The sequence below is a fragment of the Falco peregrinus genome, chromosome 8 (assembly GCF_023634155.1).
Source record: "Falco peregrinus isolate bFalPer1 chromosome 8, bFalPer1.pri, whole genome shotgun sequence".
NCBI classification, from domain to species: Eukaryota; Metazoa; Chordata; class Aves; order Falconiformes; family Falconidae; genus Falco; species Falco peregrinus.
In genome coordinates, this window is record NC_073728.1 from 1206415 (window position 1) to 1230696 (window position 24282).

The window sequence follows — 24282 nt, forward strand, 5'->3', positions numbered from 1 at the left end:
TTAGCTTGCCTCTATTCCTGACAGAATAACTTCAAAGGCAGCAAAAAAGTTGCAGTCTGCTCCCATTAAAGTTTCCCCATCAACTTTAATAGCAGGTACCTTGTATTAGGAAAAGCACACATCACTGAATTCAGACAAAATACATGTAAGAGACAAAGCTGTGACAAAGGGGTGTTTTCAACAGTGCTGTACATGTACATAGCGATTTCCTTAACCTCCATCCTATTTGGCAGGACTGTAAAAACCCAAAAGAACAGCACATCAGAAATGGGGGGGGGGGGGGGGGGGCGGAAAAGGTAAAAGACAAGGAAGGAAACCCTTGTGACTTACTGCTGTCAGTATTCACTGTGCAACTCCATTTGGCCCAGCTGCCTTTCCCAGCTGTGCGGGCAGTGCCTGCTTTTTTTAACAGCTAAGTACCTCTTCCTATGCCCACACATGCTCCAATGCTTAGAGATCAACAATCACATCCATGTATGAGGGAGAAATGAAACTGAAAAACTTCCCACTACACACACTTGCATTCCATCTCATATAAGCTAGGAGCCATCATGTGACTACAGCCAGCAAGGCATCTCAAAGGCTCCCCACCTGCAGCCAATGAAGCACATGGGGCAGAAAATAAGCTTTAACCACAACTGTGAAGTTTTGAAGAAGTACAATCGTTACTGTGACAAACAATATGACTTTTACTACTAAACAGCTTTCCAGCCGTAAGATCTGAAAATAGTTAACTAAATATAACCTGAAGTAAAGGTAAGGTCAAGCTTGAACATGCCTTAAAAACTGGAGAAAGTTGAACTCGGCTCCCGAATTAATCAGACAATGCTGGGACAGGAGGGAAAGGAACCACCATCAACATGATAAACATACTTCAAAAATGTGATATAAAACTAAGGTTTGCTACTGTCAGACATGAAGGTGCCTGTGTGAATTCACTTGTACAACTCACCTTTCCCATATTAAGAATGCTGTTAAATTGCCACTTTAACATGGGTAGGCACCAAAAAGAGAACACAAGACACCATCATTGACTCAGGATGAAAGACAGTAAGAATATCAAGACTTTTTAGTAAGACAAGTCTAAACGACTTGAAGAGCACTTGAACGAGAATCAATGCTTCTACCATGTTATTCTTTATCCCTCATACGCTCTTATTGACAGCCACAATAGCTTTGTGACCGAGGCCATCTACTGGTGAGTGGGGTGTGCAAATTAATGGAGTTTTTGTTGGCCAGCTTTAATTAGTGCTTGTCAAGATTTAGACGCGGGCATTGACATTGTGCCAAGCAGCTGTCAGTAATGCGTAAACATGACCACAGCTTCGGATGAACAAATAAGGCTTCCCAAACTCCACATGAACCTACAGAAACATGATTTCATGCGAGAAGGATGCGGTACTTTGAATCTCCACCCCCTGTTCACACATAGTCCGGACACTCTGTGATCTCAGTGTTCTGTGTAAAATGAATCAGAAATGTCGGCGTTGCTAATAGAGGTATGAGTTTTACCCTAAAAACCACTACCAAACTTGCTAACATTGTTTTCAAGAATTACCAGGGCCTGAATTAAGAAGTCTGCAGGCTAAAACTGCAAATATTTCAGATGGGTACGCATGGTGATTTGCAGGCTGTACACCATGATTACTATTGTACTTGCCCCCCTAGCTTAAAGCAACAGAAATGAAAACCAGGCAAGGAGATGGAAGGGAAATAAAGAACACCTAAATCCTTAGACACTGTGATTTCTAAGGTGGTCGAGACAAACCAGCAAGAGAATTTGGGAGCACCAGCATGCTGTGACACAGAGTTCCTCGCATCATTCCACTGTTCCCTGTTCAGCATCATTATTCCAAAATCATGAAGATGTTTCTAATGAAACACTTTTAGTTCTTTTTTAACATTCTGTAACACTCAAGTTAGTATTATGATTTTTAGGGTAAGGTGTGTCAACGGCAGCACTGGAAATCCCTGAATTGCAAGACGATATTCTCCTCCATCTTTGTCTTAGATCAAGATGAAGCAACTGTAACCCTTTATTCATCCTTTTTGCCACGAGAATTTGGGACAACCTTGACAGTATATAGAAATTTATTCCCTAGGAGCTGGCCTGAAGACACTAAATACATTTATCTTAGGTAATAAGAGGTTTGGGTACATACTTCTGGCTGGCAACGTAGAAACCAGAAGTTCCTGTTTTGCCTGAACAAGTGACATGAAGAAAAGCATTTCCACAACAGAAAACTTGGACGCCGTAAGATGGCAAATGTCCTTCACCGACACTCACTTCAGCCTGATTAATTGCTATGATGAACAGAATTGTGACACAAAATTTATGGATGGTAGGTAAAAAGGAGTCAAAGCATCCTGTAAACTTCAGCATCCTCTTCTTTAAGATGTACATTTGTCCATTTTCCTTCCATGTTGGGTTTGGGGTTGTTTTGTGGGTCTTTTTTTTTGGTGGTGGTGGTGGTTTTTTTCTGAAGCTAATATTAGACTGTAAATCCAGTTCAATTACACCAGTTTTATTCACTGCGGAAGCAAACCACATTCCAGTACAGTAAGCTTAGTAATTTATGTGCTTTTCCAATTTATTTATGGTGCAATAAGGCAATGGGTAGTTTTGCATCTGATGGAGACTTGTAGTCTCCAGGATCATTTTAAAGATGAAGAACAGAGGGGTAAAAACCCCAAACATCCAACAGCTGCCCTCCCTTCAACCACAAGTCAAACACAACTTTGAAAGAATAGAATAGTGGATGTAAATTTCCAATTACATCTTTTTCCCCAGCAAAACTGTTATCAATTTGGAGCAGGTTCATATCAGATCATAATTTTACAGTGAACAAAAAAAATTTTTTTTTATTCATTACTAGTCATAAGGGTCTACTCTGCCTTTGCTTCCAGAAGTGGAGCACTAACTAGTAAAAAGGTAATCCCTCACCAGTCGTGACAGACTCCCATTTTGATATATCAAATCAAATGTAAAAAGACACTAATAAAGTAACCCAAATTAAAGATTAAGATATACCAGCATTTCTAGACAGACCTCTGTTACTTAAATGTGAAAGCAGACACTCCTGAATATAAAGATGGCTTCACTGGCTTTTGTCTTCTTTTGCTCCATAATAATGCCTTCTTTTAGAAGTATGCATCTGCACACTTCACTAGTGTTCTGCTTGTTTCTCCTGTTACTATGTCAAATACATCTGACTGCAGTTTCTTGCAGCACATCATTCAGTGGCCAAACCGGACATGCTACCATTTAGCATCGCTCCAGCAAATGGCCCACAGAATAATAAACATTTTTTTGCTTTGCCTCAAAGTTTTCCAGATTGACTGTACACAAAATGGCTACATATAATTTTAAATACAGAATTTTGTTTCTCTTTTGAAGACAAGGTGCTCTGTCATCGCTAAACTTTGTGATTTGTCGTCTGGACAAACTCCCCATTATAAGGCCAGGTTGCTGCTGCTGTTAAGGCAGAAAAAACCCCCGTAATTATTCTGACAATTTTTGTCATAAAAAACTTGATAAACTTTAAACATTCGTCTCATTAAATCACTGCATCAAAAGAGCTGAACTACAGAAAATTTAATTTATACCTTTCAATAACAACTACTGTGAACCACAGTAATTATACTATACACTTTCAAAACACTGCACAGATCTCTGTAACATGCCCACATAGGAAGTTAGCTTTATCTTTAAAGTTGAGATAGGGGATAAAAAAACCAACTTCCTGCAGATCTGCATATAAAAAACCTTAAGCTACTTACACCAGGACTCCCATGTTCCAGAAACAGAGGTAACCTGAAAATTGGGAAATTGGTCAGTTGCAAGATCTAATTTTAATGGCTTACTCATTTCTTCAGCAAGCATTCCAAACAGAGGACTTGATTTAGCTTCACTGTCAGGTCCTCTTTTAAATTTATGTTTTTGACCGATCTTTCTTTCACAAACCTCTAAACTTGGAATTGCCTGTATGTTATTAAATTTAAAGGAATGTTGGGTTTATTTTTCAAAATATATCTATATCTTTGATCCATTTTCCCAGTGCAATGCTAAAAGTTTTTTCTTACTCCAATTCTGTACCAAACACTGATAATGGCTCTAACTTTCTTAATCTCAAATATATTCGAAAGCAAGATTACCTCAAAATGAACTGCTGAGGCTAGACAATCTAAGAAGTCCATCTACCTCTATTTCATCTTGCATATTATTCAGTTATACATTGTATAGTCCCCAGGGAAAAAAGAAACACAGGAAAATACCTCAGAAGGGCCACCAGCCATGAAAGTGTTGTTTATCCTCAAGTAGTACCATTCCTTCTCAGAATTTAAGAAGTCAACATACCCATAATACTGGCCTGCATGAAACTGTGCTGTGTAAATGCCTTGGATGAGCATTAGTAACAATTAAACTTGTACTAGCCTGTTCCAGGGGAAAGGCTTTATTGTAATGCTGCAGCATACTGTAAGTTTCAAAAACAATTTTGGGAAATCAAATATATAAAATTCATCCCTCTTTTGGAGAAGGCAGAAGGGGGGGGGGCAGGGGAAGACCAAAAAAGCACCTGGTATTTGTTACATCGGAACATTTACAATGACACATAAAAAGACTGTAAAAGGTATTTATTCTAATAGCCTTGGATGTTCAATCCGTGTAATTGTCCAGTCTGGTTTTGCTCCTTCTGTAAATTCCCTTTGGAACCTGAAAAAAGAAAGCAAGTGAAGAGTTGTTAAAATTTACTTGATCTTTAAAGAGCTACTAATACCAACAAGAAATCATGGAGAAATTTTTTCAGTTCAAAGCTATTCCTGTAAAGGCTCCTTATACTCTGATGCTTATGCCCCCAAATGGAGGATCAAAATTAATTCTATAGTGTAGTGAGAAACACAGTGCACTGACTTCACACTCTTCCGGTTCAGATCCCACAGACAGGATCAAGCAGCAACAGTGAAGACCCTCACTGCACTCGGTTTTCATAGCATTAACTATGAATATAGCTTTGTGGCAGATCTTCATCTCTAAATAAAGGGTTTCATTTAATGGCACGGTAACTGCATTGTAAAGGGAAATCACATGCTATGCATTCTACCGGAACATTTTCAGTTTTACTGAACTATACTTTCAAACTGAACATATCTTCAGAAATACATCAAACATAAAGCTAACAGTAGTACTGAACCTCCCTGAAAGAAAATTCTACAGTTGTTGGTAAGAAAATGAAAACATCCACCCTCAATTTCAAAGGGTCTTCCTCTTCCTTTTGTAGTCATTAATGCCTTCCTCCCTGAGCAAGTCAGTTTTGATTGCTTGTCATCCAAAGGTAAGTTTAAGCTTCAGGCTGGATATTCATGCTCACAAGTAACCTGCATGTTGCGGACAAGACCAGTATAATCTCATGGCTTTGGAATTACATGCAGATCCACTCCTGGAAACTGTCTTCTCCAGATACCCAAATACTTGTGATGAGGCTTCCAAGGCCCATAGTATCTCTGCCCATTTGCATTTAGGTTAGCACAGTAAATAGCAGAAGGGATGTATACTTGCAAAGATCTCTCTGCTGGGGATTAGGAAGATACTTAGGGCTTTAAAGGGAGGCTCCTGAAGTTAACGGAGCCTCAGAAGCCTCCAACTCTAAGGAAAATGCTGAATTCAGCTAATGGACGGATCCACAAAAATTCATCCAGGCAAAAAGCACTCGTGTCCTCAGAGTTCTTCCTTTGTTTCAGAGCTCCTCTTCAACTAGACCCCATAACTTCTCCATTTCAAATGTGGATGTAGAAATCATTGATTATATTGTATTTCTCACACAAAAATCCTCACTTCTCCTAACTTCTGAGAATGTTATTTTCAGTACATTTTGTCAAATGTGCAGGTATTTCTGCACTGCTCTGACATCCATACACTAACACAGACATTATTTACAAGAATCCCTATGGAAATCTATCTACCTAACATATGCTTTGAGGGCTTGGATCAGAGTGGCGCAAATTATCCAAACACCAGGTGATGCTTGCTTTGTTCTGCCCTTCTGCAGAAAGCATTTGGCTAAATGATTTCCTCTTTCATGAGCTACTTTTTCAGCTAACTGGCTTTTGTGCAGGCAGTGACATCACCACACTTAACTGCTTGGCTTCACTGCATTGCTGCCAGCTGTCCTACAAAAAAATGGGAAACAAGAACTGATATTGGCCTTTTTCCTTAAAGCTGCAGGAGCAGTATAGGGAGGGGTCAGAAACCTCATTCAGTGCTCCAACTATTGCTCTTCCTGATAGAGAAAGAATTCCCATTAATGTCAACACAGAAGCAAGGCAATAACATAATGTCTTTAAGGGGTATTTAAAAAAATGTGGCCCTAGTATCAAAACTGGAAAGCTAGAAGAGAACTAATTTAGAATAAGGTAAATTAAAACATACACAGTTCTGCACTGTCACAGTGTGAAAACTTTCAGTTCCCCAAATCGCTTTCCACACAGCTAGCCCACGTATGTGCAGGAAAAATAAAAGGGACAAGAAACTCACTCATAGTTTGCTGTTAGAAGATGTCTTTTTTCTTTTGTGCTTTCATCTCCAAACACAATCTGGAAAACTTTTGCTTCACCCGGTAATTGCTCAGGTAGGTTAGCACCATTCAGATACCAGAAACACATCAGGATGCTGACGAACTTTCTTCCTGTTGGAAATAAATCAAAGCTTAAGGCAGATCTCATTTTTCTCATTGGTCAAATACTCCTATTTGCTACCTAGTGTGTCTTCTAGTGAGACCCTGGAAGAGCAGCTGACTTCAACCATAAAGAATGCATGATAGAATAATGAGTGATAAAGCTATTTAAAGCCATATCCATGCTGTTTAGCGACAATAAAAATACACTCTGTAGAAAGCTATGTATTTTATCGTGAGTGTTGCGTGACACTGTATGTAGTCAAACCGTATGAAAAAAAGCTGGTTACCACAAGGTCCAAAGCCAACTACTGATACTACAAAAGTATGCAGAGTAGCTGAAACTCAGGAGCAATCTAAGAGAAAAAAATAATAAATCCCTATCTCCCAAAACAGCAAAAAAGCTCACCGGGTCTAACAATTTGAAATGCTCACTAGAAGACCCATGATTAGACTACAAACCATCTCAACTGTGTATGACAGTGAACTGAGCATGTAATGCTGGTATTCAACCAAAAGAAAAACCTGTTTAAGCTCACCACCAGCTTAAAAAAATAATAATCAAGTAACAAAGTATACTCCATGAAAACAGAATAGAAGTGAAGATAGTAAAACTGATTTCATTATCCAGCCTTTGTTATTCATCTCAGAAGATGTATTTTCATTGCTGAAGCAAACAGCTTTCTCCGTACAGTCAAATAATTGTTGTTGAGTGGTCTGAGATTGCTAAGGACTAACAACGTAAAAATCCGAAACTACAGAAGAGAAGGACTGAGCAAAACCTAAACAAAAGTCAAAACTGTACCTTGACTTATTAACAATAATATCTCAATTTCTGGTTTAAAAGGAAGTCAAGGAATTACATATAGATGAACTATTAGCAGAAAAACAAGGAATGAGAAACAGTACTCAAAAACACATCTGTATGGAGAATGCCTGTTTAGTAGCAAAATCAGGAAATAAGACTGCCCATTGCTGAAACGTTTTAGGATTCTAAACATACCATCATCATCATAGTAAATGCGAACATCTCCTTCTGTTGTGTACATGATTGCATCAATGTCAGCTGCTAAAGCATCCCTGTGGTTGTCTGGGAGCAAAGAAATCTTTTCCTTCAGCACCTGAAGTACCTAAATTCAGAAACAGTCACTTAGTTTCTCATTAGGAAACTGAAGTAACAATCTTTTCTACTGCATTAACAAAATCAGCTATATAGCTAAAACATTTGTATAACATATACAACAGCAGGAGTGAAAAAGCATTGGGAAGCTTGGGCACTCCCAAACCTCAATTCAGCAATATTAAAGAAGATCCATTTACTGTTCAAACCAATGAAAACCAAGTATTTTAAAAAATGTTTAGAAAAGGTACTGTCAAAACAATAGTTACAAAGCAAGGCATGTAAGCCCAGAAAGCACAAGTTAAGCTTGCTTCTACAGTCGTACTTACCCTGCCTTCTCACTGCTGATGTCTTGCTACCTGTATATTCCTTAGCTTTTGATTCAACTGTTTCTTAGTTACCTTTCACACATTTCTTGAAAATCAGTTCCATTACCACTAAGTTTATCTTTGCCATTTTGTGATCCACATTCCCATTTGAAAAAGTTTAAACATTTGCAAATCAGAAAAGACCGAAAAAATCATTGCTCTGGGACTTAGGTTCTGTACTGCATCCACATCCATAGCATTTGAGCATCCTAAGACATACACAGCTCTGTCAAGAAGGGTATGGTGCGTGAACTGAACAGGAAGCGCCACCTCAACACCACATGAGAAAAGACACATCACAAGCAAGGATGAAGCTGTGCAGCACTGATTTTTAGGACACACTCAGTTTTTAGCCTAACTTGGATTGCCATTTTTAAGTAACAAACAGACCCAGAGGTCACATGGAAGCAAGAGGCAATCTTCACTAGAACACACTGGTTTCTAGTACATCTTGCAGGTATAAAATTCACTAGCCAAAGCAACAAGAAAGCCATGTGGTATCACAGCCTCATCCAATACATGCTCTGGCTACATGAGGTCTCTGGACCAATGTTAACCCCATCACCTGAAGAATTTTAAGATGAGCAGAGGAGGAGGAGACGCTCTTTCAAAACAACTACAAGAAACAAACTCACATTTTATTGCTATCTCCACTCAGAGAGAGAAGCCAAGATTGTCCAGTGGGGATGCACTAGAACAGCAGCAAAATTTTTGCTGCAAAGGCATGGGTGGCAATAGAGCTGGCCAAGCTGACATCCAGTAACAATGCAGACATAGACCTGAAGTATCTCCTCATCTTGACTCTGATGGACCTGCTACCTCCATCCCCTGGGAATGCCAATACAACTTCAGCAATTAAAAATTCATAAAAACCAGAACACACAGCACCGATGTTTAACTAGCCAGGTCAGCCATATCCCTGAGACCATGACACAGGACTGAGACCTTCCAGCTGAAACCAGTAACTGGCTGTATGATCTGCTCAGGGGTGGGAATGTATTAGAGCATCAGGGATGAGCACAAACCAGTTCCTTTTTTCATCTGAATTCTGGTGCACAGATCAAAATGTGTCAGCTAGTGCCCACACCAAGAGAGGCATGCAATTCTGCCTGCCATCCAGAACCCACTGCCTTTCGATCATTTCTGGTACACCAGCTACCTTTTTAGCAACTGGTCCTTATGCCCAATGGCAAGAATATGATTTTATGTTTTTTTTTTAATACAGGAACTTTAAATTAAGTTTCATGCTTTGAAATGAAAAACAAAAAAGCTGCAGGATGAGCAGCTGCCCTGTTCGGTGTTATGCTGTTTTTCCCACTAAGCCAAACTGGCAGTATATGTAGATAATGACAGGATGAATGTATTTTACATCATAATGGAAAATCAATTGCTAGAATAAGGATGGAAACCATTTACCTCTGCTGATACAAGTTCATCCAGCAGGTCAAGTTTACGCTGAGACAACAGTTTTGAAACAACAGAAAAGGCCTAAAAAAAAAAGAGAGAGAGAAATACATGAACAAATAACACTAAATCAGCTTTTTTTTTTTTCAGACGAATCCATCATGGTGTGACAAGCTACTGAAATATTCCATGATTTAAGATTTCAATGTTTTCAGAGTGTATCACCATTGGAATGGAAACTCTCCAGCATTAAAAACATCCATGCACTGATAAGAATGTAAGGTTTCTTTTCAGTCTCTCATTTAAAGCATCAAACCTTTTGATAACAAGCAATTGAATGCATAGCTTACCTAAAAAAAAAAAATTACTGCTATACGAGCTGTTTCTTTTACTGTTTTTGATAATTCAGTTTATATTTTTCCACATAAATATTTTGTTCTACTGCTCCTTTTCCCAGCTCATCTCCTGTTTTCAGGCAAAGCAGAAGCTCTAGTTTTACAAAATTTCTTTCTAAATCTGGCTTAGTTTCTAAACTTCAGGAAACTCGGCTCCCCTTCTCCCCTCAATTTTGCAAGTGCATTTATATAATAATGCCTCTAGGTGTTCAAATAGCGTGCCTGTGAAATGGGGAGTGTTCAGGGCTCGACAGCGAACCAAAATAACACGGCAAAGCAAAACGGACGGTTCTGCACGCATGGCGACCCACTCGGTGTAGGGGTTTTATCTCTTGAGCTGATCTGAAGCGGTTTAACATTCTGCCCGCTACCACCTGGTGCGTCCTTCAGACTTGTTTGGTTTTTAACGTTAAATTCGGTAACTGCAGTTTCAGAGCAGGTAACCCTGTAATTTTTCTGCGATCAGCTGTGAGCTCACCCCTTCTTTGACACACTCCGGCCTGTCGGGATTCATAGATCGTACGCGCCAGCCCCCCGCCCGCCCAGCTTTCACCTCAGGAAAACCAGCTGCGGGGAGGCGCGTTTTCCCGCCAACGCACTTGGGGCACCTCCCCCGCCCCGGCGGGGATGGCGGCACCAGCCCACCTTAACTCGGGAACCGGGGAAAAGCAGCCGAGGAACGCGCACCCCTGGCTGCTCTCCCGGCCCGCTCGGCAGGGGGCCGGAGCCCGCGGTCCTCCCCCGGTCGGCGCAGGGCAGGTGGCTGGCCCGCCGCGGGGCTGGGGGCGGGAAGCGCGGACCCCTCAGGGCGCGGGGAGCCGTTCCGCAGCCAGCTCGCCCGCCGCGCCGACCCCCCTCGCGCCCCAAGGCCCGGCGGGTCAAGCGCCGCCGGCCGCTCGGCTCTCACCTGCTTGGCCCCCCGCGTGAACTCCTCGATGCTGAACTCCTGGTCGAAGTACAGGCGGATGAGCAGGTAGTAGAAGCGGGTGCGGAGCCAGGCGAAGGGGCTGGTGATCCTCACCACCACCACCCGCCGCGCTGGGCCCTCGGGCCCCGGGCCCGGCCCGGCGGTGCTGGCGAAGCGGGCGGCGGGTCGGAGCGGGCGGGGCCCGACCGGCAGCAGCACCGAGGCGGCGGCGGGCAGCGGCGGCGGGACCCGGGCCGCCCCCGGCGCTGCCAGAGCGCGGGCGAGCCAGCGGCCGCAGCCCAGAGCCGCGCGTAGCGCCATGGCGGCCACTGGCGCCCGCCCCGTCCCGCCGCGGCTACGGTCCCGCGGGAAACGGGGCCTACGCCGCTCGTTCCCTCACGGCGGGGCGGGCGCGGGAGCTCGGCGGCCTGCGGCGGCGGGCGCGCCGGCCCAGAGGAGCGCGGGGGCAGCGTCCTGGCGGTGGGGGGAGCCGCCAGCCCGGGGCCGCGCTCGGCAGGGGGAGCGGGAACGCTGCTGCACCAGCTGCGCTTTCCGGCGGGCGGGGGCGCCGTGGCGGCCATGGAGGCGCGGGGGGCGGCCGTGGCGGTGCCGGTGGCGCGGCTGGCCGAGGCGGCGCGGGAGCAGTTCCTGCGGGACCTCTATCCCCGGGTAGGGCCGGGGGGGCGGCGGTGCGAGCGGGTCCCGGCTGGAGCGGGGCTGCAGGGGAAGGCCGGGCCCCCGGGCCGTGCCGGGCGGGCTCGGGCCTCCCCTGCGCGCGGGAGCGAGTGCCAGCTGCCCGCGAACGCGCCCCGCGCTGCCGGCAGGCCCTGGCCCGCGGCTGGGCTGAGGGGCCTGGCTGTGGCTGCCGCCGCGGCTCCCCTTTTCATTCGCGGCTCCGGTCCGGAGCAGAAGCGCCTTTACGCTGCTCTGGGCGGGCGGGCGCTGGGTCCGACCCGATGGCGGCCGCGTACGTGGAGCGGCCTCAGTGCAGGCGCAGGGAGGTCCTGCCGTGGGGCGCCGACTGCCCCCGGGCCGGCTGGCGGCGGGGCCGGGCCGCATGCCCGCACCCCCCGCCGCATGCCCGCACCCCGCCCTCGGCCCCGGCCCGGAGCCTGCTCCCCACGGGCCCCGCCGTCCCCCGGCCACCGCCCACGGGCGCCGCCGGCCGCCGTCCCACGGGCCGGACTTGCGGTTCGCACTGCGGTTGGTGGCCGGCGCAGCCGGTGTGACTGTGTAGCGGGCCCCGGCACTCTGCTGACTTGTTTGCATGTACTTGGTCTGAAAAACTAACTATGGGGTTTTCTTCCACTGGATGCTGTGATCATTTCACAGTTTAATTACATATTTTGGGGTTGGTTTTTTTTCTGCCTAGAGAAAGCCGACAGTGCTGAAAGGCGTGGACCTGGGTGCTTGCACAACGAAATGGACAGTAGATTACTTGAGCCAAGCCGAAGGATCTAAACAAGTAAAGATTCATGTTTCTGCAGTGCCCCAGATGGATTTCCTCAGTAAGAACTTTGTGTATAGGTACTTCATGCCAAGGCTTATTCTATTTTAAAGGCACCTGCTTATAACTTTCAGACGTACAGTGCATCTGTTTGAAGCTGAGGGTGGGAATATGAAGATGCTATGTGAAAAATGTAGATTACGTAGCAAAGCACTGTGCTTGATTTCCCCCTCTTTGCATTCCACAAATATCTCAACACCCTGAATAAACACTCCAAGGGTGAAAGGAGGGGCCAAACAGGGCCTCAAAAGTGAGACAGCGTGAAGAAGCGTTACAGAGATATTTTCACCGAGCACTCTTGTAGGAATCCGGAGCGTGGCATTTGCTGGCATTAATTAAAAAAAGCAGTCCAAACCCCCTTTATACTAGTTGATACGTTGTTTTGTTCTAGTGCTGTTCTGTTCCATGTTATTGAACAATGCTAATTTCTGACCATGTGTGTGAACCTCTGTATGATGGCCTGTGGCCAGCATGCTACTCCTCTCTAGGAGGGATGTTACTAATTAAAACAAGGCTCCTTCCTAAGTTAGCATGTGCAGTTCTCAAAATGTTCAAACTACTGGATACTGCACGTTTCACCAGGTCTTTAATCTTGATGTGGGTCACATAAACTCTTGATCTCTTTCTGAAGTTCCTTTCGTGTAGCTGCCAGAATGTTTCTTGAGAGTTCATCTAATCTCAGTCGTAGTGTTCTTCAAAGGTAAATGCCTTTATTTTAGTTACAGTTTGCTTTCCCTAAGTGGAAGCATGATGTGTTCAGTCTGTTAAACTTCTAAGCAGGCAGAAGCATATGCTCTTATGTGTAAACAAGCTACAAGTCTCTAAGTGGAGCCTGTTGTTCATGGGAAAATCCACCTTATAATCATATTATATTCCACTTGTTGCATAATGAACTTTTGAGGTCATACTTGAATGACTTTGTCTTATCTCCATGTTTTCTTTTTCCTGCTCTATTTTGTTTCTTTTCATAATATCTCTTTAATATGTGAGTTCCCATAGAGCTGATCCAGCGTGCTAGTTTTAGCAGGTTTGTAGACAGTCATGTGGAGGTGCTCTGGTGGCACTTCATTAGAGCAGGTGTTAGGACGTTCACCTACTTTGCTTGAAATTCAGGAAGCTTTGACCCTCTCCACAGCAAGCCCCTTATTCTAACATGAAGGGAGAATAAGTAGAACTGAAAAAATAGAAACACTGAGGACTTGACAAGAAGTCCCATGAGTTTCAACTGGTGCCTCTGAGTAGTACTGCAGTCCTGTTGTAAGTTGCATGCTCCTACCCTTGCCTTTATGTTGGTTCTGGAACTCATTCAGCTGTGTGGTGATGTGCTGCAGAAATCTGAATGTTTTTCTGCTGTTTTAGCTTTGCAAGCAGGTTCACCGTGAGGTCAGATGAGCGCCAGTGCTAGCATAAGGGAGGAGATGGGATGATTAGGGTAGGCAGCAGGGGCAGAGCTGTGGCAGCGCCAGCATGTGTCAGTTTAAGCTCTCGAGGAGCTGTGCCCTCACTTTCTCCTCAGTAGCAAATGTAAATAAGCATGATACAACAGTTCATCTTATTGAAGTTGGACTCAATTAAAGGGCTGGGTTTTGCTTCGTTGGTTTTAGATTGGCTTCACAGGTGGTGGTGTTTGACTGTTACAAGCAAGCCTAAAATGTTTAGAGAAGTGGTCTAAGTACTGTCAGATGTAGGTCACGTTCTGGTATAAGGGATAACAGGATCATGAAAAATCTTGCTTGAGGATAGCTTCTTCTTAACCCTGGATATGTGGTGGTTGCTCTGAAATTTGATGTTTACTTGCAATATATTTGTTATCTGGTGATACTTCATTTGAGATGGTGAATTGAATGAACATGACATTGACTCCATAACATAATATTTTTAACAACGAATACATGTCCTGTTACACTTGTGCTTGGTTTTCCATTCAGCCATCAACTGATGCCAAAATCTGTAATCTTTACAGAAAGCTCCCATTACTTAAATAAATGTGCCACACTTTCATTGACTTCAGAGGTCCAGGCTATAATGCCCAGTGATTCTTTTTGAATCTTCTGAAGTTGTTTAACAAATTCAAGGAAAACTATAAAATAACACTTGAAAACACCAAGATTCCCGTGTTTTTCTCAGCTGAGGTAGAATATATTTTAAAAGATATAAAATCAGGTAACAAATAAATTTTACAGATCTACAAATGAAGATAGGTATCTGTGTTCATGCACAAATTTATAGCAAAAAATGCATAGGCGTAAACATACGTATATCACCTGCAATAATTTTCTGGCTGCTGAGCTTTCTGCACATTTATAAATATGTACTGTAAACAAGCCTAAAAATGACACACTGTTAGAGAAATAGTCTAAGCAAGTATTGTTGGGCATTGGCTGCAGTTTGAGTCTTAACTTGACCGTGAAGTAATTTCTCGCACTGTGACTCAAACCATTCAGACCTCTTAAGCTCAAGAAGGAATCTTATCAAAGTGCATGAAGAGCTAACAGAGGGGTAAAGAAGATGGAGCCACACTCTATTTGGTGGTTCACAGTGACAGGACAAGAAGCAACGGGCACAAGCTTAAATACAGGAAATTCTAACTGTTTAATCCACACACACACCTCTACCGTGAGGGTGGTCAAACAATGGAACAGGTTGCCCAGAGAGGATGGAGTCTCCATCCATACAAAGCCCAGCTGGATGCTGTCCTAGTTGACGCTGCTCTTGGCAAGGGGGTTGGACTGGAGGATCTCCAAAGGTGCCTACCAGCCTCAGCAATTATATGATTCTGTTTGGGTATACACTGGAACAATTTATGAAAGCAGAGAGGTTTGTAAGTGTAGGATTTCTATCTCTGTAGAACTCTTCAAACATCTACCGCAAACACTGATTAGTCACCATGTTAAATGAATATTAAAAAAAAAATAATAGAGCAGTGTATTGCATCTTCAGTTATACTAGCATAGTAAGGGAGCTTATGATTTTAAACCTGCCGTTTAGACCATGTGTCGTTACATTGATTCACTCTATAAATTTAAATATTTGTATTTCAGAACTCTGCCTTTTGATGTATTTGTACGAAGAGCAGCTGAAGTCAAACACAAGGAGTACTTCCTTTCTGAGGTAGCTTCCTTAGTGTTAAGGTTTCTTCTGTTGGTTATTTTGCCAGTATATGGAGGGGAAGATGATGATTTGTAATTTAAAATTTTGCTCTGGTAAAGCACTTGATCTGAGGCTTAGCTGTTTTGTGTAGCTTTGGAGCTGAGGGGAAAAAAGTGGGGAGAAGTAATTGTTCTTGGAAGTTGGTTTTTTGTGTGCATGGTGTGGTTCACTTTAGTCATCCTGTTTCTGTTAACCAAAACTGCCTACATGAGCAAAAATTTCAGCATAAAATTTAGAAATCAAACCTTGCTTTAGAATACTTAAAGGGGGTTATAAGAAAGATGGGGATGGACTTTTTAGTAGGGCCTGTAGCAATAGGACAAGAGGTAGTGGTTTTAAACTAAAAGTGGGTAGATTTAGGTTAGACATAAGGAAGAAATTATTCACGGTGAGGGCGGCGAGGCGCTGGCACAGGCTGCCAGGAGCAGCTGTGGGTGCCCCGTCCCTGGGAGGGTTCAAGGCCAGGCTGGACGGGGCTGGGAGCACCCTGCTCTAGTGGAAGGTCTCCCTGCCCAGGGCAGGGGGGTGGGACTAGGTGGTCTTCAAGGTCCCTTCTGACCCAAATGGCTCGACGGTTTTATCTGTGATCATTAATGTGTTTTGCAAGAAAGTGTCATGAAGCTATTTCAGGGTTTGGTTACACCTGCTATCGAAATACAACACAGATTTATTGTGATACAATTTGTGAGTAGCAAACATGTGGCTATCTTTATGAATCAGTGTTCAAACCAGGGATTTTTCAGGTTATCATGATTAGGAAGTAAATGGTTTTGAATGCAGACCTGCTTTTTACCTTTAATGCTACGTAGGGTGCTGTAAGTTTTGAAGACAATTGAAATAGCTTCCTGCATCAGTTTTGTGAAGAACTTAAATGACAATCCGCATTTGCTTTCAATCTGTTCCGTAACAGCAACGGTGAAGCAGCTGACAAGCCTCGCTCCGTAGTGTTAGTTTAACATACTTCTCTCGGTTCTGGAGATGAACAGCAGGGAGCAGTAGAGTAAAGGCAGTGTAACAGCAGCTGATTCTGTAAATGCCATCTATTCGTATGTATTTTAATGAAGCCCTGCATTAGATGAAGGAGAAAATACAGGCTCTTTGTTTAAGTGTGTTTTTAATTCTTCTTAAAAAAACCCAAACAAACCAATCAAAACAGTTCTCGTTTTGTGCCGCCCTCAGGATGAGAAGTACTACTTGCGATCAGTGGGTGAAGATGCTAGGAAGGTGAGTTACTTGAGATTGCAAATGTTCTAACATTGTCAAGTTGCAGTTCAGGAATATTTTTAAAAGCCTGTCATCATCTGCTGGCGGTGTACTACAGGCATACAACTTGTTTATGGTCATTTAGCCTGTGCATCTGACTAGATTTAGGTCAGCATATTTAAAACTAAGTGTCTAAAGTAGTTGCTGTTACACGAGGGCTTGGCTGATCACTGAAGAGTACATTACTCAGCTCCCATTCTTTAGCTTTCATTGTAAACTAATGATGATGATCTCTTGCTCCTTCAGTGGGATATGTAGCTGCTCTGCTTCAAAGCAGCTCTGGCTGTTCTTATTAATATCGTTGACAAAGTCAGTGCTGAAAGGGTAATGACCAAAAAGCATTGCTATTTTCAGCTGTTCACCAATGCTGAAATTCTGGCCCTGTGAAATTCCCACCATGAGTGGTGGGAAATGATAGTGAAGTACTCCCTTTATTGAATGTGCATATATGGTTCTCTCTGAGAGTTACATCCTTTTTGTTTCAGGATATTGCAGATATCAGAAAGCAGTTTCCTGTTTTGGCAGAAGATATTCACATTCCAGAGTATTTTGAGAAGGAACAATTTTTCTCTAGCATCTTCCGCATCAGCTCAGCTGGATTACAGTTATGGACACATTACGATGTAGGTAACATGTTTAGCATAAAATGTTGCTTATTATTGAGATATTAAGATGCCAATATCTGACAAAGATCAGTTAATGACAGACTTCATATACTTTGGAATAGTGAAATGAATCACATTTGCTGGTACAGTGAATGTTAAATAGATGTGTTGTGTGGGCATAATATCTTACTGGTTTTGTGTCTAGTTCCATGCTTGTAAGATTAAATGATGTTTGATTCTCTCACACAAACCCCTTTTGGTTTTTTTTACTGATTTGCGTTCCAGTTAAAAATCTGAAATACGGTAACTTTCAACACTTTCATCTTCAACATTACTTGCATTTTTTTATTCTGATGGCCGTATTTTTGGTAATTGTACAATGATCATGATGGTCTGTTGCTGCAGTGTGGTAGATTCCAAATAAGATTGTCTTCTAACATTGTATGGTGTAATTCTGAATAAATTTATTTTTAAGAAAAATAGGTTTTTGCATTATAATGAGGAAAAAGAATCCTTCATGAATAGAAAGTCAGCAAAATGAGGCCAGGGTAACACTGAAAAAGAAAAGTAATGCCAAATGTATTTTGTATTATATTTTGCTGGTTTATGTGTCTGAAGTGTGGTATGTCTTTGTGTTTTAACATGGAAGAACTTGATTCCTTTTTCAGGAAAACAATAAAGTTGTTGGAAAGCAGTATGTGCTATATTTCCAGCTATACTGTTTGTCAAGAATGTGCAGCTAAGGGGGTAAAGTAGCTCATGTTCTTGAGTTTTATAGATTAACTAGGTGTGGAAGCTCTTTTAGCTAATTCTTAACATGTGAAGGTTTTAATAATGCCCTCTTTAATCTGATGATATTTTAGATTGGTTGCAGCCTATGTATTAATTCTTAACTCTTGGCTGACACTTCTCTCACTGTGCTTATTCCAGGTAATGGATAACTTCTTAATCCAAGTAACAGGGAAAAAACGAGTTGTTTTGTATAGTCCTCGAGATGCACCCTATTTATATTTATCAGGTATGCATGTCATATATGTGTAGTTCAGAGCTGGATGATCGTGGTTGCCTTCCCAGCTCACAAAATCACTTGACAGACAGCTTGATGTAAGAGAAGTCATTTGGTCCCTTAACTGGTTCTGTTTTGCCTTAGCCACAGCTAATCATTTTAGCGGGGCAGGTTAGGAGGTGTGCCAAGGAGCACAGCAGCTTTGCCTGGTTCTGTTTGCAGCACCTAACTGTGTAGGAGTAGCATTCTCTCTGGACTCAGAATGGTGTTTTCGATGTCAGGGGAAGTGTCTTTTAATGTTATTAAGGCTGTGGTTACAGAAGCAGTACAGGCAACAGGAGAGAGCATGTCTTTTCAGTAAGTGAGGAGTGCCAGCTTTTAGAAGAATTACAGAACAATAAACCAGTATTAAATTTGATTCGGTAACTGCCATTTCCAGCAATGTGATAATGCTTTGTTACTGTTGGAAGCGTAGGGACGTTTTATTCATTACTATTGAAAACCTTCCTAGGTACTAAGTCAGAGGTGCTGGATGTGGATAACCCAGACTTACAGAAATACCCACTTTTTGTGAAGGCCAGGCGCTATGAATGTGTTCTGGAAGCAGGAGACGTGTTGTTTATTCCAGGTAAGTAACAGTTCCTGACCACCTTGTGTTTTTAAAGTTTTCTTTGCAAATTTATCATTTCCGGGGATGGTAAGAGGTGACTAAAGCATTTCTGTGTTAAAAGTAGGAGCATCTAAAGACATTGGCAAAACTTGTGTGCTTCTTCCAACTGTACTAATTAGCCTAATAAAAGGTGTTATGTCTACAAATCTTTACTTCCCTCAAGATTATACCTTGTGCTTCTGAATTTGTGTCTTAATAGATCAGCATTTTAAACTCATCTCATGAAATCTGAAATTACTTCAGTGACCTGAGTTTCCTAATGACAGAATTTGAGCGAAGCACTGTTTCTGTTCTTCTGTAGCTCTGGCACTTAAGAACTGAGGCATGAGATTTGATGAGAGTTATGGATGGTGGAGTTATTGGACCTTCTAGAACTTTATAATTGCCTTTGGGGAATGGAAAGACAAATCCTAATAATTTTTTTGCACAAGCAGAAAATATTAAAGCTGCTTCCTAGGCTGAGATGACAAAATTTTGGTGATCAGGGAAAGGCATGTGAATTACTCCTGTTTTTAACTAATCCTACTTGTTACTAATTTTTTATTTTAAGTTGTCATGAGCTTGTGGCAGATACTTATTCTGCAGCTTTTCATATTACCTGGGCAGTATAAATAGGCCAGTGAACAAGAGGGCAGTTGGTTTTTAGGAAGTTTTGAAATAGATTCTTAGCCTTGGATGCATTACTTAATTTTGCACTTGCCATTTGTGTTGTTTTCTATAGAACAGCCTTTTGGTCACAGTTAGTGAAAGGCGTGTCACACTTGCTAATGGCAGCACACCTAATTTCTGGTTTGTTCTGTGCAGTACAGGTACTAGTTTGCCTTTGCCAGTAGGTGTGCTGGTCCAGACTCAGCACTCTCTTCTTAAGAATGACTGGGGAGTGTAGGGATTTTTGAGAGTAGAGAATGTGCTAGCTTTGTCAGCCTTCTGGAATGCATAACACTGAAAAAAGGAGATGTTCTTTGAGAAATGTGTGTGGTTATTCTGGAGAAGGTAGAAGCAGCCCCTTTTCCTAACCTGAAGGAAACATCTTGTTTGTTTCTTAGAAAAAGCTTTTCTATATCTTCAGCACATACAAGCAAATAAGCTGCTATAAACACGGCATTTGGTCTTTTAGCTTAAAATTGAAATAGGGTAAATACACCATATTAAACTTACTTTTTACATGTACTTGAGGAGGCAGAAATGTCTTTGCTCCCTTACCACAACTATGATGATTCAATTGAAAAGCCTCATGACTTCACTATGAAAAGATTGGCAACTTGGATTGTCTGTTGCTGGTGATTTACATCAACGCTTGGACAATGCGTGCAAGGTTAGGGACTAAATCTGTGAAAACAGATCTCTGTGTTCAGAGTAGAGATGAGTGAGGTGAATGGGGAGGATGTCTGCATGTGCCTATCGTTTGCTTATGTTTCAGTATCTCTTTAAACTTCAGCAGTTGTTACTTTTCTGTGAAGTTACGGATTGACGTAAACATCTTGAAGAACTTCTGAAGTCTGGCACAGTGCAATATGTTTGGGGGAGAATATTTATAACTAAACAAAACATACAGTAGTTGTGGCTCTTCCTCAACTAGATTTGGTTTGGGCGATTCTGACACTTGTTAGGAGTCACGTGGACGTTTCAGATAGAATGTCTAAAATGAAAATTACTTATTTCTACAGCTCTGTGGTTCCACAGTGTAATTTCTGAAGAATTTGGAGTGGCAGTGAATGTCTTTTGGAAGCACCTTCCTGCTGAGTCCTATGATAAGAGTGACGCTTACGGAAATAAAGATCCCATGGCAGCCTCTAGAGCTTTACAGATCTTGGACAGGGCCTTGAAAACGCTTGAAGAGCTACCTGAAGAATATAGGGATTTTTATGCTCGGAGAATGGTGTTACGCATCCAAGAAAAAGCCTACAGGAGTGACTGCGGATAAAGTAACACATTGTAATTCGGCAGGCTCCTGTGAAAGTAGAAAGTTGTATGTGAATATGGAAACTGTCCATATGTACATACATATGCTTTCTGTAAGACTTGTAAACTTTGTTACAGATCAATGTTTATCAATATAGCTTTTATCTTGTAGGTTTTGTTCTTGTTGTTCTTCCTGTGCAGTGAGTGTGCCATCTGCGTTGATGCAGGGATGGTCTCTCCCACGCCAAGGTGTGCATTTGCAGTGCCTGTACATACAACTCTCCTCTTTGGAGTGTTCTACTTCACTGTTCCGAACAGAAGTTTCGGTATCTGGGCTGGGCTGACAACATGTACGCTTACTGCACATCTTCCTGAACACTGCCTCGTTTACTGAAGTTTCAGGAAGCCACAGCAGTCTCTGAGGAGGCCCCAGAAAGCCACTATGGTGGTGGTGGTTTCTCCTGGAGTAAGTAATAGCCTGGTAATGGGGGGGTGGGGTGTGTCTGCTCCCTGTGGTGGTGACACGGAGGGTGGGCAAGGCGGAGCTTAGAGCCATGCAGCAGATGTACCCCTGCCTGGGCTGCGTAACATGTGAGGCAGCAAAAGCAAACCTTGTGCCAGGGCAGCGCTGCTGTTCCTGCAGCTGTGAAATGCTTGCAACTCGTGCCCACAAATCCATCCAGCTACAGTCCCAGATGCTGAAGTTCATCCTTCGGGAGTAGATGTAGGCTCTGTTTGGAGCAGTGTTTGAGGCTTTATGATTTTGAGTGCTAATGCTACTGCGTGAAAGGGGGTTGCATTGTGCCTTTTGGGCTGGAGCCTTTTGTACAGGTGTTGTAGGTGGTCACCTTTCAGCAGGTTGCAGTGCTTACAGAGGCCTTGTGAAATAAAGACGGGCACCTTGCAGGAAAGACAGGTGGTCCCTGTCCCTTGGAAATCCCTCCAATGTTACTACTTGTGCTGCTTGGGGAATGCAGTGTTTATCTGACTTAGGTCAGTCTGTTACTTCTAGTGGTATCTTTTGAGGCCTGTAACTTGTTGAAAGTTCTTAGACTAAATAGATATGTGGTGTTATTAGAGTGCTGGAAAATCCTTCTCCAGAAGAGCAGACGATTGCAATACTGTGCAGATTATTCTTCTAAACCTGTTCTTCTTGGCAGTTCATCGCAGTAAAAATAGTCTGCTACCATGTGAGTGGGCACCCGGCCACCTCAGTGAATAGGGATGAATGGAGCCAGCCAAGCGATTCTGATGGGCATCATTGTACGTTCCGAGGGCAGAATTTAAATTTGGGATCACAAATAGGTCTCCCAAAATTTTTGTTCAAAAACGAACAAGGATTGCTTGTGCATGCTCCTGAGGCAGGCTCCCGGTCTCTGTTCGGCTGGGGAAGCCTCTTGGCTTTGTTGGCCTGGCCACACTGAGGCCCCAACTGAACTTGGAGGCGCACAGTTGTGCGCTGTGGGAGCGGGGACTGAATGGAGAGGCTTGGGGCGCCTGCAGGGTTAGCCAGAGCTGCCTCCAGCGTTGTGCCTGCACGGCTGTCGCTTTTAACCAGCCACCAGCAGCTTCCCAGCACGCTAGTGCAGAGCAGTGCTGTGCTCATCCCTCATTCTGCTGTTTCTCGATGCTCTGTCCCCAGGAGAAGTGCCAGCTTGGTGCTCTCAGGCCCTCTCCACACTATGCATGGGAAACTCGGTGGAGCACAGTTGGTGTCTGAGTGACCCAGCTGTGCCTCAGCCAGTAAGAGGTGCCTGCTGTGCTGCCTGCTGTGCTTCAGAGGGAGGGCAAAGTAAAAGGAGGAAAATCCTGTGGGCCAAAGACGTGCACTGCTGTGCCACCCAATGGTGCTACTAAGATTTTCAATAGTACTTGTTTCACAGTATGTGTGTGAAAAGCATAAACAAGATCTGTCAAGCCATGAGTATTCAGAATGCCATTTTGAATATTTTGTAAGGGAGGCTTTTAAACTATTAACCTAAAGACCTTAGGGCAAAGGAGACCCTTGCATCCCTCTGGTGCAGTCACTGGTGCTGAGGCAGCCCAGCAGGAAAGCTGCAGCCGTTCACTGGTTTAGGCTGGCATGAAGGCTGGCTGGGAAGCATGTACCTGGTTGGGAAGAGTCATGCCGAGCTAAACCTGAGCCAAGTGCTACAGCAAGTGTAGCTATTTCCTCTTCACTCTACCAACTTTAAATTGAAGCCTTTATTTTATTTTTTATGTGCCAGCAAATGAGCTGTATCTCACCCTGGTCCGCTGGTGGATAACCCAGCCCTGCTCGTGCTTCCCTCCCAGTGCTCTGTGAGAAATCTCTGGATCGAGAGCGGTTGGGGTTCTCCCCTCCCCATGACCCCTCTGGTTTTCCCCTTCTCAGACTGTCAGCAGACCCCACCAGCTGCAACATAAGTGCACATCCAAGGAAGATCAACAAAAACTACTCTTGTGTGGATCAGTGGGAAGACCAGCACAGTAGCTGTTCTGTCTGCGCCACCCTGTTTTCACTTTGAACCAGTTTCTTCAATTTCTTATTTAATAGCTTCTATAAAACAGCTGTTCTGAAATGCAATAAAAGAAGGAACCGAGCAGTTTAAAAATGTCTTTTCTTAATGTGAGCATAATGTGACTAGTGATAAAAATCTTGATGCTACTGCATTAAAAAAAAAAAACCACAAACCAACAAAAACAACCAACTAAACTAACTCGGTGCTTTCTAACCACTATGCTACATGCAATAAAGTGATGAGTGACTGGTGAAAGCATTAAAGAAGTTCCAGCTAACATAGCACAAGAATACATGTAGCCACATTTAAAAACCTATTACTGACCTAATGCAAAGAATTAGAGCCACTGACAATTGGTGGAACTTTGGCCTTTGGAGACCTAAAGCCAAATGGGATCATGCCACAATGAACAGATGAAGTTGTGGTAACAGATATTAGAAAAATAAACACTGACCATCTTAAGCATTCAAAACAGCCTGTTCAAACAGCACATTCAACAGAGGAGTTAGGTGATGCAGACTGCCCAGGACTGAAAGATGACTTAAGCTACTTAAATACAGGCAGTACTGAAATCAGCAGTTTAAACCTGGCCTACACCAAAATTTGAATTGCACTAAAAATTTGGTGACTGAGGCTTTTAAAATATAAGTCCATTGCACATCAACACCTGGAAAGAATTATTTCTTCTTGGTCATATGAAATATAAAGGACAACAAATAATTTTGGAAGACAAATGTTTTATACATTTTTCTTAATGTGGTTGCTGTGGAAAGAATCAAATGAAAAAACTGATGCCGAAATATTGCCTTGTCA

The 24282-nt window shown here is 43.0% G+C and overlaps 2 protein-coding genes across 3 annotated transcripts; one reads left to right on the top strand and one right to left on the bottom strand.

Annotated features, from left to right (window-relative positions):
• Positions 1–4620: 4620 nt before the first annotated feature.
• On the bottom strand, positions 4621–11186 carry MAIP1 (matrix AAA peptidase interacting protein 1). Its single transcript, XM_055811529.1, has 5 exons — positions 10866–11186; positions 9576–9647; positions 7675–7801; positions 6533–6683; positions 4621–4714 (listed from the first exon to the last, which is right to left on the bottom strand). The coding sequence occupies exons 1-5, from the start codon at positions 11184–11186 to the stop codon at positions 4636–4638; spliced, it is 750 nt and encodes a 249-aa protein (XP_055667504.1). The 3' UTR covers positions 4621–4635.
• Positions 11185–21139, top strand: TYW5 (tRNA-yW synthesizing protein 5). Of its 2 annotated transcripts, XM_055811528.1 has the most exons (8): positions 11385–11534; positions 12238–12392; positions 15414–15483; positions 16702–16746; positions 17271–17408; positions 18321–18408; positions 18908–19024; positions 20734–21139. In XM_055811528.1, the coding sequence occupies exons 1-8, from the start codon at positions 11445–11447 to the stop codon at positions 20988–20990; spliced, it is 960 nt and encodes a 319-aa protein (XP_055667503.1). In that variant the 5' UTR covers positions 11385–11444; the 3' UTR covers positions 20991–21139. The 2 variants fall into 2 exon arrangements, with proteins under 2 accessions (XP_055667502.1, XP_055667503.1); XM_055811527.1 differs by lacking the exon at positions 12238–12392 and having other exon boundaries at positions 11185–11534.
• The last annotated feature ends 3143 nt before the right edge of the window (positions 21140–24282 follow it).

Coding starts and splice junctions, on each gene's coding strand:
- MAIP1 (XM_055811529.1), bottom strand. CDS start 11,186: ATGGCGCTACGCGCGGCTCTGGGCTGCGGCCGCTGGCTCGCCCGCGCT. Junction 7,802..9,575: donor ATGAACTTGTATCAGCAGAG/GTAAATGGTTTC, acceptor TTCTGAATTTAG/GTACTTCAGGTGCTGAAGGA. Junction 6,684..7,674: donor CATTTACTATGATGATGATG/GTATGTTTAGAA, acceptor TATTTCCAACAG/GAAGAAAGTTCGTCAGCATC.
- TYW5 (XM_055811527.1), top strand. CDS start 11,185: ATGGCGGCCACTGGCGCCCGCCCCGTCCCGCCGCGGCTACGGTCCCGC. Junction 11,535..15,413: donor TGCGGGACCTCTATCCCCGG/GTAGGGCCGGGG, acceptor TTTGTATTTCAG/AACTCTGCCTTTTGATGTAT. Junction 19,025..20,733: donor AGACGTGTTGTTTATTCCAG/GTAAGTAACAGT, acceptor TTATTTCTACAG/CTCTGTGGTTCCACAGTGTA.